Source organism: Ambystoma mexicanum, chromosome 2p (assembly GCF_040938575.1).
Source record: "Ambystoma mexicanum isolate Mex_15411 chromosome 2p, UKY_AmexF1_1, whole genome shotgun sequence".
NCBI lineage: Eukaryota > Metazoa > Chordata > Amphibia > Caudata > Ambystomatidae > Ambystoma > Ambystoma mexicanum.
Window position 1 is genome coordinate 1,003,817,169 of NC_090923.1, and position 20,989 is coordinate 1,003,838,157.

Here is a 20,989-nt window from a genome sequence, read left to right on the forward strand (position 1 = left end):
GATCCCCCACCTTGGCAACCCGTCAATGAAGATGCACTACAAGCCCAGTCCATGTATTGTCTATTTGAGTCTTATTTCCTTCTATAAATGTCCTACCACCCCCAAAGTACCTGGTTTTGTAGAGTCCTTCAGTGAGTCGACAGGCCCTTCTTGAGAGCACTCCCTTTAAGGCAGCAGCCGCCAGTCGCCGAGATTCGGTGAAGAAAGAGATGAATGTTGTCATAGAAGGAGCATCTTTGATCTTTGCGGTGCTCGTTAACAAAAGCTCATGAACGTCCTGTGAAGAAGAGGCGTGCGGTGCACCTCGACGAGTGTTTGTTGCCGCAAATAGTCAATGAAGAGCTTTGGCCCAGCAAGGGTGTCGCGTCATCGGCGTCTGCGAACGGGACTACGGCTGGCTTCAGTAGCTTTGTCAGCGTCTCTGAGGTCTTCGGGTAGTGGGAAACCCACCTGCAAAAACTCCTCAGTGGCCTTGACTTTCTCCGGCAGGTCGAAGGGGGTGAACAAGGAGTCCTTGGATCAAATGTGCTTAGGCAAAGGGAGCTCAGCGGCTCCGGTCGACGACGGTGGGCGGCTGTCCGGTGCTTCTCTTCATTCTCCTCGGCGGTCCCTTTCTCCAGTCAGCAGCCTTTCATAGGTCTGTCTACCAGGGAGCTTTGGCAAAGATCAGCTGGTGCACGATGGTCGCTCGTAGCTCGGGAAGAGGTCTCCTAGCCAGGTCCTCTCTTGGATCAGATCCTTGAAGGCACAACAGCTTTCAGATTAGCGAACAGCAGCAACATCCGTTCTTATTCCAGTGTGCTTCAAAGTTAAGCATCCATTTCTACTTCAGCTTCTGAACGATTTCTAGCAGTGAGAGGCCCCCAGATATACTGTTGATCTCCCATTCATCCTGCTGGGTCACACTAAGGCAACCAATCACTCAGAAGAGCATTCAGGCAGCCGGGCAGCCAATCAGGCGCATGGTGCATTCAGGCCATTCTTCTCCATCCAGACACTCACAACACAGAATGTGGATTTGGACAAGCACTATGCCATTCAGCACTACACACTGCATTCATACCAGTTTCGGGCAGGGCTGTCTCAGTCATTGTGTCAAACACAATACTAGACACCCATAACACAGAATGCGTATTTGTCACACACTCTATTCACCCAGGTCCCACCCCATGGGCGTACCCACAACATACAGTCATTGAGAAGGCTCCAGCCAGTCTGGCCTGGTCTTCCCCACAACACCTTATATGGAACTTCCACCCACAGCCAGTCAGGGGGAAGGGACAGAGTCAGGGGTTCCCAGGACTTTGGGAAAAGTGAGGTAAGCAAGAGACCACAGGGGCCATCTTGTTTCCTATCAGGAATCCACAGATCCCAATGACAGGGCATGGGCATCCCAAAATGGAGGACGCTCAGGGCACCTGTCAATTCAGCACAGAGCTGCCACCAGCCCGCACCCTGCTCTGTGGGCCACACACAGCTGCCCAAAAACATACACCAGGAGTAAAGGGTCGTACTCCCACCCATTGGTACCATAAGGGTATCCCAAGGGTCTGTTCATCAAACCAAAAAGAGGAAGAGCCGCACCGCCAGGAGTCCCACATGAACTCCTGCACGGAAAACAAGACAGAACATATGATAAAGCAAAAAAGGACAAGGATACGAGGCCCTATCCCTCCGATGCATTTCCAGCATCACACCCGCCCCTTTCTGTAAACTCCTGGGAGAGTTTGCAGAGTGAATGTGAAACCTGAATAAAAGGTGAGGCTCCTGATGCAGAAGGCAAGTCGCTCACTGGAACAGAAAATCCGAAAGCTGAAGACTATCAGAGACGCTGGCAGACCGTTCCAGTAATCGTGAAGCGACCACTGCTGTCCTGACCCCGCTTTCTCATTGACAGAGGAGCTCCGAAGAGATGACTCTTTCCCTTTGGCTGATGTGACTAACAAGCCCCAAGACGAACTGCAGATCGAGCCATACTCTGAGGTGCTGTGACCTTCCAGGGCTGAAAGCCGCGAATGCCAGTGAACCTACGACTCAATTGCGGTGCAACATCCTTGGTGGACAAATCCGCCCAGAACTTTGATGAACTCCAGTTGGACTTCCAGAGGAACAATCCCACTCTTGCAAGTCCCCTCACCAGAGTGCAGGACTGAAGAAGCGAGGAATATCAATAAGGCGATAACCATCCTTTGTTGGAGCTGCTAAAAAGGTACCAAAATCGCAGACAGACGTGGGAGACCGAGGAAATCCTTGCTGAAGGTCCTTTCTCGCGACTGCTGCTGTGACATCCCTTTCGGAGTCCTTCCTTTCATCACCAGACCGAGGAATCAGTAGACCGGGTCAGTCACTGCTGCACAGGAAAGAATACAGCTGCATTTGTTTCATCTAACCTAAGGTACTGCGGGACTCAAGGTAGAACTTACTGCAAACCGAATAGTCGGTCCAGTGTGACTATTGTATTGACTGGGTTCAGTGTACTTACCTACAGCTCACATCCTCCTTAGAAGATAAGCCTGGCTGCTCAGATCCATTGGGCAGTACAGTAATATACTAATAGTTGGGGACCTGTATACCAAGGGATAGTGTTATAGAGTCTTACCTCGAAGTGGACTTTAGGGAAACTCCCCTAACAGAGTACGAGGAGAAGAACTCGCCTGAAGGCAGCATCAGGAACGGGTCACAGAGACAGCACAGAGGCAGGGAAGTCTCTCGCTGGAACCACTGCAAGCCCACAAGATACAAATAAGACTGCAAGATGAATGGCATTAGTAGAGGACCCTCTTTTGTAGGCAGATGTATACAGAGGTAGGCTGCATCTCAGCTGACTGCTGGGCACATAGAGAGAACTTTACATAGAGTTAACCCTAGCAGTGCGTCTAGAGATCACTGAGACTTGTGGAGTCAGCGTTCTGCAACAGAACTGAGCTGAGTCCTGACAGTGGATTTGGGCAGAGGAAAAGATCAGAACACCAAAAGGTTCACAGAAAATGTAGGGCACTAAGTTAGTCGCAAGGAGTCACAAATTGATTTTTGACCCAACAACAAGAAACCAGGAGGTCTAGTCCACCAAAATGGGGGAGTAGAAGTGAAATATCCCGCTGTGATCTGGCCATGCCCACACCTGTTCCATATGAGAGGTATTAATTTTACTCAATAGTTGCATAGATGAAGCTTGGTAGAGGACCATCTCGGTCCGAAAAGCTTTGGGTTTTCAAAATTGTGCAGTATTTTAAAGAATTCTTTCTTCCTATTGTTGCGGTACATATCTTAGCATTCAATTGTATCCTTGTACATGTTTCCACACATACACAGTATGCCAGGATCGGAAGAGAGTCTCCACTGTCTTGCTAAAGTCTTACTTTCCGTTTGGCTTGAACTAGTTAAGGTAAAAACCACTTGTTGCAATGTTTGGGCCCTCTTGATTCTTGAATTCTGAATGAGTAGATGGATAGCTGGACTGTCAGTCACCCACTGCTCAAAAATATGCTGTCACTAAGAATTAGGACTCGGAGGAGACCATAAGCAATTGGGCACCATCCTATGGCACTCTTATCTGATGCGATTATATAGTTATTGATTACTGTGAATATTAATATAACAAATACCACAAACCAAATTGTAGGTTTTCAAAAATATGTTCTATTCCCCTACCCCAAAACACAATGGTTCCCACATAATTATGCTTGAAAGGGCTTCAGAACTGTGGCTTGGTCACTGGGTGGAGACTATCGTGTGTGTGTGTGTGTGTGTGTGGTGGCACTCTGAAGCCCTTCCCCAGGGGCTTGCTTATAAGCAGCACACTATCATTGTCTCCTTCATAGTTAGGGTAATAGTTTTAGGGTTGTACTAGACGTGCTCCCATTCCCAAATTACATCAGACAGTTGTTTAGGGATCTGACCTCTACTACCATTCAGAAACTTACTTGATGGTAATCTGTGGCCGCTCCCCGTTGTCAGACTTCAGGCTCATTAGGATCTCCAGTATGGTTTGAGACCAGTAACTACGATATGACAAAAGTCCGAGGTCTGAAAGTGGCTTCTCAGGGGTCCCAGTCTTCCCTTCCACCTTGGAAAGCTCATAACCTGCAAGGGTATTGAAGAAAGAGATGCAGCAAGGCAATAGAGAAATGAAATCTTCCAATTGGGACTATTATTCCAAGAAAAGATAAAACATGTTCTTACTAAATTCAATCAAGAGTTTTCCATAGCCTCTCCTTTGGTATGGTGGCAGCGTCAGAATGCATGCAACATTGTAATCTTCTGTTGACTCCTTCTCCTGTAGCACAAATGAACAGTTCCACCATCAACATCCAATTTAAGAGTGTTAAATCACCCACACTAAAGGGGAAGTCACAGTACGTTTGAAACAAGGCACAGAACAACATTATAGAACATTTGAAGACAATATCAGGTTAAAAAAAACAAAATAAGAAAGAAATTAAATGTTACTCACCTGAGTGACTAATGTACTCCTGGTCCATAGTCCTCTGTCCCCTATCCTGTATGGGTGTCCGTCGCTAGGGACGGGAATGGAACCTTTTTCACTAGAAAAAATTGTCTTTCCCTTTAAATTTAGTTGTGCGCGGGCCCGGGAGCATGCGCTTCCTTGACCCCGCCCACCGGTGCCACATCTCAGTCCCCTTTGACGTGTCAGCTGTATTAAACCGCCTATGGACTGGGCTATTTTTAGGGTGGAGGACGGTGGCACGTATGGAGGAAAGTGGAATATGGACTAGGAGTACATTAGTCACTCCGGTGAGTAACATGTAATTACTACTACGTCCTGCCCCCTTTCCTCCATCCTGTAAGGGGAATTACAACAAATTGAAGCCCTGGGAGGAGTGTTTAAAGTTTAGGTGAAGAGATTTCGCAACACGGCCTTGCCGAACGCCGCATCAGTCCGCACACTGGCATCCAAGCAGTAACGCTTGCAGAAGGCTGATGGGGTGGCCCATGTGGCCGCCCCGATAATGGCTTGCCATTGTGCGTGTCTCTGGTAAGCAACTGCTGCTGCCTTGGCCCCGACAGCGTGAATGTCGTTTGGTAACTCCTTATGCTGCACCTTATAATTTTCTTGAATGGCTCAGACCATCCATCTTGCTATTGAAGCCTTTTAAGCCTGTCCACCCGGTTTTGCCCTGCCAAAGGCACCTATGCACAGGCAAATGTTTCAAAGCGCTCAAGGAGGGGTGGTAACATGGGGAAAAATAACAGTTGCTCAGAGCACTTGAAATTCTGAGACGATAATAGCCTGCACAGGCAGAGTAAGTGCATATAAAAAATGAACAGTTGAGACACAGCAGGTAGGCCTGACGGCGATTCTTCAGTTTAGCCAAGTGCAATTTAGGGGTGAGGACAAGGGAGAACAGACAGATAACCTTCAGGCACGGTGCATTCGGATCGTGCAAGTGCACAGACGGTCACAGGCAGGGGGAGGTCCAAGTGTACCCAGTTGCTGGGTTAAGTGCAGAGAGCCACCCTCAAGGGTTATTTCTCAAGTGCAGTGAGGGTGGGTGGGGTGCAGGGCCCTAAGGCAAGTGCGAGAGAGGACTGGCAGGGATGCTCGGGACCTGTGAGACTCTGAGGCACCAGGCGGCCAGTCAGCAAGCTGTAAGGAAGAGGATGGTGGGAGGGAAAGAGCAGAGAGCTAGGTTAGCAGGGTAGAGGAAGAGAGAAGGTAGAGAAGAGGAAAGTCTTGAGGAGTCTCCGGAATGTAAGAAGATCAGGCTCAAGACAGACGGTGGCGGCAAGGAGGCTATTCCAGAGGGAGGCCCCAGCTGAGGATAAAGATCTCCCTGCAAATCTCTGCTTGGAGAACCTGCTCACTCGCAGAAGGTTGGAGGTAGATGAGCGGAGGGCTTGGGAGGGACAGCATTTAGGTAGGCATTGTTGCAGATAGGTAGGTCCCAGGCCCCAGAAAGCCTTGTGGCCAATGAAGAGGGTCTTGAACTTGATCCTTGCAGCCATGGGTAGCCAGTGGAGGGATTTCAGCGCCCGAGAGATACAGTCCCTGGGATTGAGGCCAAGGATAACTCTTGCGGTTCTGTTCTGGATGAATTGCAAAGGGTGCAAAGCAGAGGCAGGGAGGTTGAGAAAGAGGCTGTTGCAGTAGTCCAGCCTTGAGAGAACCAGGGCTCTGGAGACAGTGAGCCGCTGGGGGAAGGTGAGAAAAGAAAGAGTACCTATGAGGAGGTACAGCTGGTAGTTGGACTTTTTAGAGATGTCCGAAATTTGAGTGGAGAAGGAGAGGTCGGGCGCAGGGCCAAGGGAGGCCGGCCAGATTGGAAAAGCGGGAGCAGGAGACCTAATGCAGAGGTTATTTGCAGCACACTATGACTGAATTGCGGACAGTCAGATATGTGCGTGGTAGAGGAGGTGCCTGAAGGATAGTTGCATGTCATTTGCATAACACTGGAAGTTAGAGATGAAAGTGGCAATCACACAAGCCAGGGCAGCCATGCAGACATTGAAGAACTAGGGGGATATGTTAGAACCCTGAGGAACGCCGCAGATTGAGACAGTGATGGTAGAGAGAAAGGACCCAAGTTCCACCTGGGATGGGCGGTCAGAAAGGAAGGTGGTTAACCAACCCAGAGCCTGACCTGTGATTCCCAGGTTGTCATGGAGATGTGTGATCAGGATGTTGTGTTTACTGTGTCAAAGGCAAAGGAGAGGTCAAGAAGAATGAGGACAGGGAGTGTGAGAGCAGGTCTTCAGATTTGAGAGCAGGTCTTCACGGGTATTCAGAAGAGAAGTTTCCGTGCCTCTGGATGCTCTAAAGCCAGACTGATGGTCATGGATGCAACCAGCAGATTCAGTGTGGAGGGTGAGCTGAGACATAGCCAGCTTCTCCAGGAGTTTGGCAAGGAAAGGGGTGATAGAGATGGGGCAATAGTTTGCCGGAATTAAGGGGTCGGCAGATGGTTTCTTAAGCAAAGGATGCACAAGGGAGCGCGTAAGAGAAGTTGGGAAAACTCCAGTGGCAAAAGAGAGATTGCAGAGATCAGCCAAGGCTGGAGCAAGAGAATCAATGTTGTCCTTAATGGTTTTGGAGGGGCAGGGGTCCACCTGCTTGGATGAGGCCTTCATAGAGCAGACTTGACTGACAACCTCATCAGGAGTGATGGGAGTTGGAGAAGAGAGGATTTGTGGTGGAGGGGCCAAAGGAGGCTCCAGAGGTGTTGCTGTATGATGAGGTGTGGAAGTGAGATAGGAAAGGATGTCATGGGTTTTTGCGGTGAAGTGTGCAGCCAGGGCCGAGCAAAGGTCCTGGGTGGGTGTGACAGAAGAGGAGGCTGCTGCAGGATTGGCCAGTTCCTTACAGACTTTGATAAGTTTGGCTGTGTTTGATGCCACGGAGATGCAGGCTTGAATAAAGACTCCATTCTTGCTGTGGATGCAGAGTCGATATTGCCTTTGAAGGAGGCGGAAGACCAGTTTGTCAGAGGGTCTGCCTGCTGCATTCCATTTCCGCTCAGCTGCCCCACACTTGCGTTAAAGAGCAGCCAGATCAGAGTCATACCAAGAGTTGCATTTTTTGGAAAGCTTCAGTCGGACCCTCATGACAGGGGCAAGAGTATCAAGGGTGATGGAGATAGAGAGATTGAAGTTAGCAAGGGCTGTGTCAGGGTGGGAGTCAACCGCAGGAGGAGGCAGAGAGTAGGTGGAGGCAAATGCAGACGCTGTCACTCTTTTCATGGGTCTGGTGACTTTGAAACCGAATGGCCGCACCAGGTGTGCCAATGCAAGAGGAGAGGAGAGCTTCAAGTGGGAAGAGAGTGGTCCGTCCAAGAGAGAGAGGTAGTTAATGTTAATGTTAAAGGATATTTGTACCACACACTATCACCACCGGAGTGGTCCCCAGGCGCTCTGGCAGCTCTGAAAGAGGAGGGCAGGTTGAGTTAGTGGGAGGGAGCAGCAAAAGTGCAAGAGAGCAGTGATGTGCTGTTAGCGGCCACAGCCAGGTGGGTCTGTTGGCTGGGCCTGGGGTGATTGCGGCCGGTAGTCGTTGTGTACTGTTGTGCAAGTCTGTGTGTGATTTTTTGTTTTGTTGTTGCAATGTAGTGAAGTTTGTGCGGTTTGTTGTGCTGTTGGTTTTGGTTGTGTTTGGTTTGGAGTTTGAGAGGTGTATGCAGAAGGGGAAATTGTTAGTGGGGTTGGTTAGTTTGCATCTCTGTCCTGAATTGAGGGAGAGAGAGATGGATGACGGTAGGGATGAGAGCATCCAAAGTGTGGCCCCCTGTGTGCGTGTAGCCAGAAAGTAAGATGGAGAGGGAGAGAGAATCGCAGAGGTTGCGGAAAGGTCCTGAGGAGTCAGGGGAGTCCAGATGGATGTTGAGGGCACCCATCGGGATGAGTTGAGAGGAGGAGAGTAGAGAGGAGAGTAGAAAGGAGGCCAGGTCAGCCCATTCGAAGGCGAAGAGAGTGAACCTTCCTGGTGGCCGATAGAAGGTGCCATAAGGAGAAAAGATTTAGGATAGAGTGAGAGCGTGCAGACTAGGCATTCGAAAGAAGGAGTAGGCCTGAGTGGCGATGATGGACACAGGTAACCATTCTGGGAAGATCAACGCATCTCCCCCTCCTGACCCCTTGGGCCTGGGCAGAGAGCATCTTGTATCCTTCAGGGAAGACTGTGTTAAAGCTTGTGACAGAGCTGTCCTTGAATCATGCCTCCGTGATGGCGAGCACATCAAAACCATGCATTCAAGGAGGTTGCAGATGTCAGATGAGTATATGACAGCAGAGCGAGAGTGAAGCGTGGCAATATGGAGGAGCTGGCCATCTTTTAAGGTCTTCTGCGACGGGTGCAGAAGATGGTGGTCCCCCCCAAGGTGGCAAGAGAGCCAGAGGGGTAGTGGAGGATGGCTGAGGAGCAAAGGCCGAGACAGTGAGGCAAGGCAAGGGTGCCTGTGCAGAGGAGGAGGAAGGCATAGCAGGCAAGGGAGCCTGTGCAGAGGAGGAGGGAGGCACAGCAGGCGAGGGAGCCTGTTCAGGGGGAGAGATAAGGTTTGAGAGGCGAGGTAGGAGCCTGTCAAGGAGAAGAAGGTTAGGTTGAGGACCCTGAACCATGATGGTTCCATCAGATAGACATTCAGGTGTCCATTCATCCTGCATTGTATGTGTCTGTAATTGTAAAAAACGAATTTAGGTGTGCTTTTTTGTTTTCTTCTCTTACCACCAACTTGGCCAACTGTGCATTGTAAAACACACACACACACACACACACACACACACACCCCCGCCACCACCACCTCTCTTTTTTTTCCTCTCTCTCCCTCCCTCTTAGGCCAACCTCCTTCTCTTTGACCTGATCCTGCCTTCACTCATCAGTTTTCTTCCTTCCCCTGCCTCTCCCCCGTTCTACCCCCTCTGCTCCATCGCTTTTGACAGAAGTCCCTTGCCCCAACACCCCACCTCAAAAAAGGCAGTGATCCTCTCCACCTGGCGACCCTCAACTCCCGCTCAGCCATCAAACACTGCTGACATCTTCCTTCTCCTTAAAGACACTGACCTGGACATACTCGCACTCACTGAAACTTGGTACAATGCCAGTTCAGTTACTTCCTTTGACTTACTCCTACCCGACGGCTCAAAGATCGACCGCACTGTGCCTTAATCTTCCCTCAGTTATTGTTATTTTGTATTTATATAGCACCTTATATACCATTGGTATGGTCTGAAGGTGCTGGTAGGTTGAACGCCCTCGGGAACCGAAGTTCAGATCAGTAGAGAGAGTCAAAAGGTGCGTGTGAGCACCGGGTATGTGTGCAGCTCGTGCGGTATCCGTGTAATAGCTGCTTTTAGCGGTAGGTGTGATGGTTGAGAGATCAGGAGTATGTGTTCGTTCTGGCAGGATTTATCCAGACAGGATGTGGCTGCGTTAGGCCTGAGGAGAACGACTGGCTGGGGGTGCGTAACCAGCAGTGATTACTTAGAATGATGTGGAGTGAGCGGCGGATGTTGGTATGATAACAGTTATACCGAATGGTGTCATAGTATCTCTGTGTTCTAGTTGAGTGGTGATGTAAGGAGAGTGTAAGCATGCTGGTGAGATATGATGGGCTATATGCTCTTTCCGACGTTCTCTGCATTCCAAACCTTACTATATACCTCACCAAACCTTACTATATGCGCTCCAGTCCGTTCCATGCACTCATATCCACTCCATGCATCCTAGTCTGCGCCATACACTACGGTCCGTTCCACGCATTCATGCATTCCGGATTGCCGCATGCGTTCGAGTCCGCTCCGCGCGCTCCAGTTCATTATGGTTACTCCAGTCAAGATGGGTTATATGCTCTTTCGAGCGTTCTCTGTATTCCAAACCATACTATATACGTCAAGCAATTCTATGCACTCCAGTCCGTTCCATGCCCTCCTATACACTCGACTGCCCCACGCGTGTACTCTTGCCTGCTCCAAGCATGCGTTCTTGTCTGCCCCAAGCATGTACTCCTGTCTGTCCCACGCATGCACACACGTCTGCCCTGAAGTATCCCGAAACCAGGCGTAGGGGCACAGATCCCCTCACCTCCCATGCCAATAAAATACCCAACGATTTCCATAAGTCTGTCTGCCCCATGCTCTATGCATTCGGCATATCTACATATTCATCCATTCTACGCACTCATCAGTATTGGATGCAATCTGTGCTTGTTCGTTCTACGAACTCGTCCGCTTTACGCAACACGTCCGTTCACTCTGGGCAGTCATTCATCCGCTTTATGCTCTCACATGTACTACGCACCCACCCCCTCTACGCACCCAACCCTTCTATGCACGCGCCTCCTCTACGCACGCGCCTCCTCCACGCACTCATCCGCTCCACGCACTCATCCGCTCCACGCACTCATCCGCTTTAAGCACTCGTGCTTTTCACGCAATCAACAGCAATAGCCTTGCTATATATTCATCTCTACACATCTGTTCTATATCTTCATCCGCTCCATCCACTCCATCCGCTCAGTGTATATACACGCCTCCGCTCCATACACGCCTCCGCTCCATACATTCGGTAGGTCTGTGCATTCCTGATGGCCACAGGGGCCATCTTGCTTTATATTGCCTGTTACCTTGTTTTCCCAAAGTCCTGGGAAGCCCTGACTCTGTCCCTTCCCCCTAACTGGCTGTTGGGTGGAAGTTCCATATATGGCATTGTTGTGAAGTCCAGGCCAGACTGGCTGGAGCATTCCCAGTGACTGTATGTTGTGGGTACACCCTGTGGGTGGGACCTGGGTGAATGTAGTCTGTGACCAATATGCACTTCTTGTTGTGGATGTCTAGTTTCTGGTGTTTGACACAATGACTGAGACAGCCCTGCCCGAAACTGGTATGAATGCAGTGTGTAGTGTTGAATGGCTGGGCACTTGTCCCAATACACATTCCTTGTTGTGAGTGTCTCAGAGGGAGGAGAATGACCTGAATGCACTGTATGCCTGATTGGCTGGCTGACTGCCCTTCTGAGTGATTGGTTGCCTGAGTGTGACCCAGAGGAATGAATGGGAGATCAACTATTATATCTGAGGGCATCTCACTGCTAGACTTCGTTCAGAAGCTGAAGTAGAAACTGACCTTGAAACTGAAGCTGAATCTCGAAGCCGAGCCTGAAGAAGAAGGTTGACTGCTGTCTCCCTTTGCCGAAATCTGAAAGCCGCCGAGCCGTGGAGACTGATCCAAGAGAGGACCTGATTAGGTTCCCTCTTCCTGTGCTCCGAGGGACCATCGAGCACCGCTAACCTTCACCGAAGCTCCCTGGAAGTCAGACCCTTGACAGGCTGCCGACCAGACACGGGGACCACCGAGGAGAACGAAGATAAGCACCGGACATTCCGTCCACCGTTGTCAACCAGGGTTCGCAGGTTTTCTATAACCGCTGGAGGCCCGTCGAAGCGATGTTGCCCAGAAGAGGAGACCGATTGACACCGTGCCATCGATGACCAGAGCCGCGGCGCTCCTTTGCCTAAGACTTTTGATTCATGGACACGCTCGTTCGCACTGCCGCCTGCCTTATCCCGCCGAAGAAGGCCAAGCCGTCGACGTGCCGAGGAGCATCTGCCGGTGACTTTCCCGCCACCCAAAGACCGTAGAGACGTCGGACGACTCGATGCCCTTGCTGGGCCACAATTCTTCACAAACTCTTTGGGGTCCTGAACTATCGACATCGAGGTGCACCGCACGCCTCTTCCTTGCAGGACGTCTTCGCTCTGTTGTCAACAAGCGCCGCTGGGACCGAAGTTGCCGCCTCGACACTAAATTAATTTTCTTTGAGGGATCTCGGTGATCCGTGGCTCCTGCTTTAAAGGGGGCACTCAAGAAGGATCTGTCGACGACTCATCATCGAACGCTGCTATTACAGGTACATTGGGGAGGTAGAAACATTGTAGAAGGAACAATATATGGACTGGGATTGTGGTATATCTTTATTTTACAAGTTGCCCAGGTGGAGGGATCTCCACACAGAGCTGTGTCTAGTGGTAGGGGCCAGTATTCTGCCAATTGTTCTAACCAACTGCTTTCCCCCATGTCTATTGTTGTTTACCTTTATTAAGTGATTTGTGTGACATTTAACCAGAGTACAGTTGATGCACTTCAATGAAATCTGATAATAATTGTGGTACCACTTAGGACTGTATATATTTGCCATTGTAGATTTTCTGACCACAAAGTGAGTTATTGTGATTGTGTATATAACCTTGAAACTTAATTATATAAAGACTATGTTTTAACTGATACTGTGTGGGGACATTCCTTTGTGGGTGCTTGGGAAATACACTGTACTTAAGAACCAGCCTGCATCACCTCCTGAGAAGCTAGGCCTTGATTGCTCGACCTGCTCTACCCTATAGAGAATCTTGTCTGGGGTCCTCTGTGCCTCTCCTCTGCCAAATAGAGAGCAGGAGTACAGACACCCCCCTCCAGTCTTTACAGAAGTCGAAGACTAGACGAGCATCGGTCGTGGAACAAAGAAAAACAATATTTCGAGCTCTGCATAAATTGACCAACTAGTTGGCCGGAACAAAACAATCTGAGGGACTAAGAAGCGTGAGGGATTTTGGGTACACTACACATCACGTTAGGGATAATGTTACAGTCACACCCATGTCGACGTCCCCTTTCACTCTTTGAAAGAAAGATGCAATACTCTGCGATTACCCCTAGATGTTGGACTATATGCACAGCATGTGATCCTAAGCAGATTCACAAGCATCAGAAATAGTATTAGAAACATATGTTTTGGGAAACAAAGAGAGAAGAACGCATGGAATTTTGTGCCATAAGGACTCAACCACCAGCGTTGGTGTAGTTGGTCTGCTCCCTTCGATGCGGAAAAGAGGACTGAGGTGTGGCGCCGGTGGGCAGGGTCAATGTAGCGCATGCTCCCGGGGCTGCGCCCCCCACACACAACTACATTTAAAGGGAAATACTTTTTTTCTGGTGAAAAAGGTTCTGTTCGCATCCCTAGCAAGGGACGCCCATACAGGATGGAGGAAAGGGGACGGGAGTAAGTATAAGGTATTCACCACAGCCACTATCTACATTTTAGCCTTTGAACCCCGTTAGCTATACATAGGGAACGTCTAATATAATTCAGCAGTACAGAACAAGCATCAACAAAGCCAATGGCTTTGGTTTTCTCAGGAAATCTGGCTGGCATTCTCATGTCCCAGGTTATCACAATATTTTCTTTTCTCAGCTAGTACCATCACATGCCTAGGTAGTACATGATTTTTAAGGTATAATGATGTGTACTGTTACTCACATTACGTAGTATGTATGGCCTTCAAAAGCTCAACTCTCACACCACTGTCGGGTTATAACAGCTAATGCCCAGACACTCATTATTTTCAGGAATTGTTACACCATTAATATTCTGTTTTTTACACAGCATTTTTTCCTACTTCTACCAAGGGCTGTAACAGAAGGTAGGGTTATAACCCAATTCAGGATAAACAGCTGAATTTGCCCGGTTAGGATTTAAACCAGTTCCTGCGTGTTAAAGAAAGAGCTTGCAAAAGCGCACTGAGCTATCTTGCAGTGCTCACACATCATTGCCTATGCATTTACAACAAATGCCCAGGTTCTCACATCATTGCCTATCGAATGCACATGAAGTAGAAGTACATTTTCCCCCCTACGCTGAATTGAATTAATAAGTCCAGCAATAGCCATTACCTCCACCAAGAATGTTAATGACCCACACTCAATGCACTTAAACAAGACTAATACTGATCTCAATAATGATTCTTCCAGGCAGGGATTTAATGTAGCAGTACTATTGTGCTCATACCAAAATCGCCTTTGCAGGAACTGTCAACAACCTAGCAGTAATCCTGCTCCTAGTGCAAGATCGGGCCAGTAGGAATTTGGCCTCACAGCATCTATTTTCCAAGCAGCAACAGCCTACCACAGCAATAGCTTGCCCCCAAAATAAACTGCTATAGCAGGAAGTGTCCCAAGCCTAGCAGTAATCCTAACAGAATGCAACAATTGCCCAGGGCAGCAAGAAATATTTCATCCATGACTGGACTTGTTTGAGAGCGCTCCCTCTTGGTGCATCCTCTATTCCTCTCTCCCTTCACGTTGTACCATGGAAGTTTAATCATCAGCAGGGCAAAGAGTGCATCTGAGGAAATCTTCCCCGTACTAGTGTGTTAGAGAAGGTAAGACTTTAGTAAGCTATCCCAGGGTTTGTAGATCCCCCAACTCTTAGTATTAGTCTGTACTAGCCCAGGACTGTGGTAGAGTGAAAGAGCAGTCAAGATTATCTTAAGAGGAAGATGTGAGCACATTGAATCCAGTAAGTAAAGCACATCAAAGCAACACTTCACATAAATGTATGGGATACATTACTCACCGTAATCTTATTTCTGGTGCTTGTATCTGCTTAGATTCACATGCTCTTCATATTCCAACATCTAGTGGAAGTCGCGGAATATTACAAGATTTGTTTTCAATACTTGAAAACTGACTTTCGAAAGGTTGTGTCAGTAAAACTATCCCAAGTGCGACATGTACTGTACCCATGGTCCTTCACACGTCGAGATCCCTCAGATTGTTTCTGACATGAGGTTGCATAATAAAGCAGAAACAGTGAAAACTCAGCAAACATGCAAACATCTATGAGCCTTCTACTCCAGAAGGGGAGGAAAGGTGGGCGCGTGTGAATCTAAGCAGATACAAGCACGAGAAATACGATTATGGTGAGTAATGTATTCCTTGTGGAGCTTGTGGATCTGCTTAGATCACATGCTCTACATAGATTAAAAGGTAGTATCTGAAGAAGGAGGTGAGAAGTGAGAATGTACAGCGGCAAAGAGATGTTTTAGGGTGAAAGGTAAGACTTTCTTAGATAGGGAATAGAAGAGCTATATGCACTTCACTATCCGTCTGGAGATGGCTTTCTTTGATATGTGATCACCTTCTCTTCCAGGTGCTATGGAAACAAAGAGTTGGGTCTGTTTTCCATAGAGGTTTAGTTTTGTACACATAGTACACAACCACCCTCAAGTGTATGAAGGCTTGTTTCTGCTGAGTTTGATGGATTTTGAAAGAAGGTAGGGAGTTCTATGGATACATGGAACATCGAAACGAACTTAGGTGAGAACCTAAGATGCGTTCCGAGGACAGCTTTGTCCTTCTGTATAATGAAAAAAGGGTCTTGGTGTTGGGTTCCCATGCCTCTTTTAGGATATTCATACACCTTTGTGGAAGATTCAATTGGCCAAAGTCTATGACTTCAGGGGCCAAGCTGCCAAGTTCATAGATTGAGGATGCGGGTGGGGAGATGCTCCCTTGTGTTGTGTTAGCATGTTGTATGGGCACAGGAGCTTGACTGGGTCGCACATCGCCAGTTTCAGCAGATGTGGAAACCAATGTCATCTAGCCAACATTATGAGCAACCAGGATTAGAGGTACTTGTTCCTGGTGCATCTTGTACACTATTCTGCTCAGGAGTAGTGCCGGGGGGAAAAGCGTAAGCAAATTTCCCTGACCAGTTCATCCACAGGGCGTTCCCCTTGTACCCTGGTTGGGGAAACCTGGATGCGAAGTCTGTGCATTGTGCGTTTAGGCTTGTGGTGAAGAAGTCTAATGAGGGGTGGCCCCATTTTGAAAATATTCTGTTTAGGATATCTCTGTTGAGTTGCCACTTGTGTACATTTGGTAGAGGGAGTCTGATTACAGGATCTGTCAGAGAATTGAGTTCCCCTGGAACACGTTGAGATGTTAGGAACATGTTCTGCTTGAGTGCCCTTTCAGAGTGTGTGCCCCCTTGCTTGTTTAGGTAGAACATGGCAGCGGTGCTGTCGGTGAGGACCTGCACTGTTTGACTTTGCTGAAAGGCTTGAAGAGCCTTCAGGACTGCCAATAGTTCCAGGAAGTTGATATGTCTTTGGGCTGCGGCGCATGGTCACTGGCCATGGGCTGTGTGGTGGAGGAAGGGAGCCCCCCCATCTGGCGAGTGAGGCATCTGTAGTCAGGATCGCTTGTGCTGGTGGAATGCAAAAGGGTTTTCCTTTTAGCAGGTTGTCCCTGGACCACCAGCGAAGAGCCTGTACCAAGGTTAGCGAAACAACTAAATCATCCCACTGACTGCTTGCGTGAGATCATTGTTTTGCTATCCATTCCTGCATTGCACACAACGAGCAGGCACGCGTGTGCAACCAAGTAAATGCATGAAGCCATCATCCAGAGCAAGCAAATTGCTTTGCGTACATTTATCTGGCGACCAACTTTGTAGTGAGGTATTTGCAACAGCATGTTTTGTACTCTTGTTTGAGGGGAAAGCCAGCTCCTCCTTTGTCTTCTAATAGCCCCTAGAAATTGTTTTATTTGGCTGGCGACTAGACTTGATTTATTTTCGTTGATGGAGAAGCCCAGATTGAAAAGATGGTCTATTGTCTTTCGCGTATTTTGTTTGCAAATATGTGGAGATTCCCCAGCCGTCCACATAAGGGTGTACTGGGATGGACCTTCTGTACAGGTGTGCTGCCACGATCGCGAGTAGCTTTGTGAATACTCTTGGTGCCGAGGCAATGTCAAAGGGGAGTACTTTGAACTGGTAGTGAACTCCTGTTATCTTGCAAAGCAGATATTTTCTGTGTGCAGGGAGCATTGAAATAAGAAAGTATGCATCTTTCATATCCAATGTTGCCATGTAGTCCCCCCGTTTTAGGATAGTGATAATGATGTGTTATTTATATAGCGCCTTAATCCAAAGCGTTTTAGAGAGCACATATTTACATACAATATCACCCAACCGAAATTGGTGTGCGATTACCTCTTGGAGTGTGGTCATGCAAAACGTTTGGGGTTTGACATATTTGTTCACAGGGCGCAGATCTAATACTGGGTGAATGGAAAGGTCTTTCTTTGGCACAAGGAAGAAGGTTGAATAAATACCCTTGTTTACCTGGTTTGCTGGGACGATCTCTATGGAGTCCTTCACCAGCAGTGCCCTTACTTCTTACAACAGTATGCGTTTTTCTTCTGTTGTAATTTTCACGTTTCTTGGCAGGCAGTAGGGTTTGTTTTTTATAACAATTCGATACAATACCCGCCTGCCACGTTGGACAGCACCCACTTGTCCGACAATAGCCCCTCCCATGCGTGGGTGAAGTGTGAAATTCGGCCTCCTAGTGGAGTGGCATCGGAGGGGACCTGAAGCGGTGCGTCATTGTTTGGGAGGGTGGATCCACTCCCGGGTGAGGTTCTGCCCCTTTTATTTCCTCTTTGAAAATTCAAAGAGGAACCTTGACCTTGCGATTGGCTCAGAAACGAGGACTGTCCGCCCTGAGCGTAGCCCGAGGAACGCTGAGCACCCTGACTCCGAAACCTTATAGTTTGAGGAGCCCCATTGAACATAGGGCTTGTTTGTCAACTGGCCAAGGGATTTAGAGTGTTGTATTCCTCCTAAGCACTCTTAAGGGCGGTATTTTTAGGAGGGTTGCCTGAATTTCTAACTTAAACCCTGATAGACTGAGCCAGGCGTGGTGCATGATGGGCGTACACTCTGCTATGATGCATTCTGCATTGTCTGCCACATCAATTATTTTTGAGGATGCAGTTTGTTATCTGCTTGCCTTCTGGAATAGTCTTTAACAATTGAGCCTTTAGGGGTTCCGGGACGGTTTCGATTTGGCGTTCCAGGTCATCCCATTTGTGGCAGCCATAACTAGCTAGAAGCGTAGTATTGCTGGCGATTCTGTTTCTGATATGCGGCAGAGAAGGTGACCTTTCTCCCCGAAAGTATATATCTTTTTGCTTTCCTTGTCTGGCAGGGCCTCTGCCTACGCCAGGCGAGTACCTGCCCTCTTTCTGGTGATTGTGACCACTAACAAATCTGGTTTAAGCTGACCCCTAATATACAGAGGTTCAGTGGGTGCTAGTCTGAATAGTTTTCTACTCTGGTGTTGACCGCCCTTGTGAGACTAGGCGCCAGTAGGGATGGCTAGATGAGTCTTTGTACAGACTGCTGGAGCGGAATAAACTCGGTAGCAGATCTTTTGTCCCCCAGAATATTTTCCACAAAGTCTTTGTCGACCTGTGCTTCCTAAGTGTCGATGTTAAAGTGTTGTGCAGCCTTTAGTAGCAGTTCATTGTACTATAGTTGGTTATCAACGGGCGAATCTGCTACTGGCTGGTCCTGGTGGTCTGACAGCTGGATTACGTAAATGTGGTCATCGTCGTAATAAAACTGGTCTTGATCTCGAACATAAAGGTCCACTTGAGACCCTGGATCTCGATACCCTTAGGTGTCGTCATAGTACAAGTCCTGAGAGGGGATTGGTAGGTCGAGGCTGGGGTGCCTAGAGCAGAGGTGCTAAGCTGTGGCTCAAGACAAACATTTTGGCAAGGGACGGCTGTGCTGAGGCCCCTGGCTGTGAGGCATCTTTAAGGGGTGACAGTTGGCCTGGATGTCTGTCCATAAAGTACACAAAGCTTGACATTCTCCTTAAGATTTTATTGAACTGTTCAAGTGTATAATCATATGAAGGTGGGAAGCCTGACAAGATAGGGGTGGCCTGGTAGGGAGTTTGATCTTTGCGGTGCATAGCCCCTGAGAGAGTCTAGAGGGGGGGAATTGCAGTTTGTGTGCTTTTTGAGGCCAAAGGCGTTGAAATTTGCGATTTTTTTCGGCAACCTCGCTTTAAGCATGGAAGCACTGTCGTGTTTCTTGATCAACTCCTGAATTTTTGGTGTTTTCATGAGGGACGCCGGAACGTTGTTCGCCGCCTGTTCTTCGGCACGCGAAAGGAGGGCCTTTTTGTGTGTGGTGTCCGAAACCACCTTTGGTTTCAGAGGCCTGTCATGAGGACAGTGAAGAACATGAGGCTTTCTCTGTGGACACTGCATACGCTTCGATGCTCGACGGTACCGTCGAAATTCAGCCTTGGCCTTTGTTTTGTGTCTTTGTGCTTGTGTGTGCGCTCTGGCCGCCGGGTGTCTTCTCCATCACAGAACCGCCTGCGTCTTGGAGTTGAGGGCCCGCACATGGGGTTCCAATGAACCTTGCTCGCCTTCAGTGTCACTCATGACCCTGATACTGCCCTCGCTGGAGTCTTCCGTCACGTCAATGGATGACTCGGCCTGCATGGCGTGAGCAGCCCAGTGTTTTGTCCGCTGAGCCTTAGGTCAAAAAAGTTTACAGGATTTGCAAACTTTTTCGGGGTGATCCCTTGTGAGGCAGCGATTGCACACTCGGTGCGTGTCCTTCCACAGGAATTTTCTGTGGCAGTTTGGGTAACATTTAAAGGGAGTTTTGTCCATTATACTTTACAACGGCAGATTGGCGAGAAAAAGGGGAAGTGGATGACAGAATATGCTTTCTTTAAAGAGGTCAATATGAATAAGCCCACCCTCTCCCCCCCCCTCCCACCCTCTCTACCTACTGTAATGGTCCGAAGCCTGAAGAGGCCCATGTAGGCCACGTCTGGTCGTCAATCAATCAGTCGTCGACAATGAGGTTGTTCGTCGAAAGTCATCGAGCAGGTTGTTGGCAGTGCGGCAAAGCGAACCATGAAAGAAAGTGTACAAGTAAACTTTCAACTAATTAAAGACATTAGCCTGGAAGAAAACTCTGCATTTGTGACGGACTTCAATGGCGGGAAAAAACAACCTGAGGGACCTCGATGCGTGAAGGACCATGGGTACAGTAAACATCACCATACGGATAGTATTACTAACACGCCCTGCCGACGTCCATTTTCGAGTTTTGAAAACAAATCTTGTAATACTCTGCGACTTCCACTAGATGACGGACTATGCAGACCATGTGATCTAAGCAGATTCACAAGCTCCAGAAATTAAAATATATATTATATTTACACAAGAATTACTGTTAAATACTTAGCACAATAAACCATCACACATAGAAATACTTTCAAAGGGTCACTTCTTCGTTGGTAGTTGCTGAACGCATACAATTGTTACAGGAGTTTCACAGTTATAGCGATAATATGGCGCACCTACAAAATACAGTAATTGTATTTAATCTGCATACACATAAGAGAGCGATTTTAGAGAAGGAAAACTGTTGGTTAGTGTTATCCCAGTAGAGCTTCAGGTTCTAGAGGTAGTTTCGCAGCACAGCAAGTATTTCAAAGTCGAAAACGCAACCCTAGATAAAAGGCAGTTCATAGTGGCTTTATGTCTTGCAAAGCAAAAGAAAAGAAAGTTCCTGTGGATACTTTCTAGTCTCTAGGAAGGAAGATAATGATAATGATAAGATACAAGAAGGCTTAACTAACAGAGACCCTGTTAAAGGACTTGCTAAAAACACATAAGCAGTGGCTTGAGTCGGATATAAGAGAGGGGTTGCCCTGGAAACCTCCACATGCACTTAATGCTCTGGAGCGACTTTCTGGAATCAGGTAAGCAATACCTTTTTCCGAACAGTACCTTTGGTTAGAAGAAAATGTTTGTGGTGTATGTGTTGCAGCTCTGGACCCGACCTCCGATTCCTTGGTTTGATGACTGAAGGCAGGACAAT

At 48.2% G+C, this 20,989-nt stretch overlaps 1 protein-coding gene across 2 annotated transcripts in view; it reads right to left on the minus strand.

Moving 5' to 3' along the window:
• The window catches only part of KAT5 (lysine acetyltransferase 5), an 804,909-nt gene that overhangs the window by 120,333 nt on the left and 663,587 nt on the right, over positions 1 to 20,989 (minus strand). For both annotated transcript variants that reach the window (XM_069644821.1, XM_069644820.1), the window contains 2 exons: positions 4,183 to 4,276; positions 3,924 to 4,083 (listed from right to left, as the gene is read on the minus strand). In XM_069644821.1, coding sequence (XP_069500922.1) covers positions 3,924 to 4,083; positions 4,183 to 4,276 — 254 coding nt within the window. The remainder of the gene's footprint in view (positions 1 to 3,923; positions 4,084 to 4,182; positions 4,277 to 20,989) is intronic.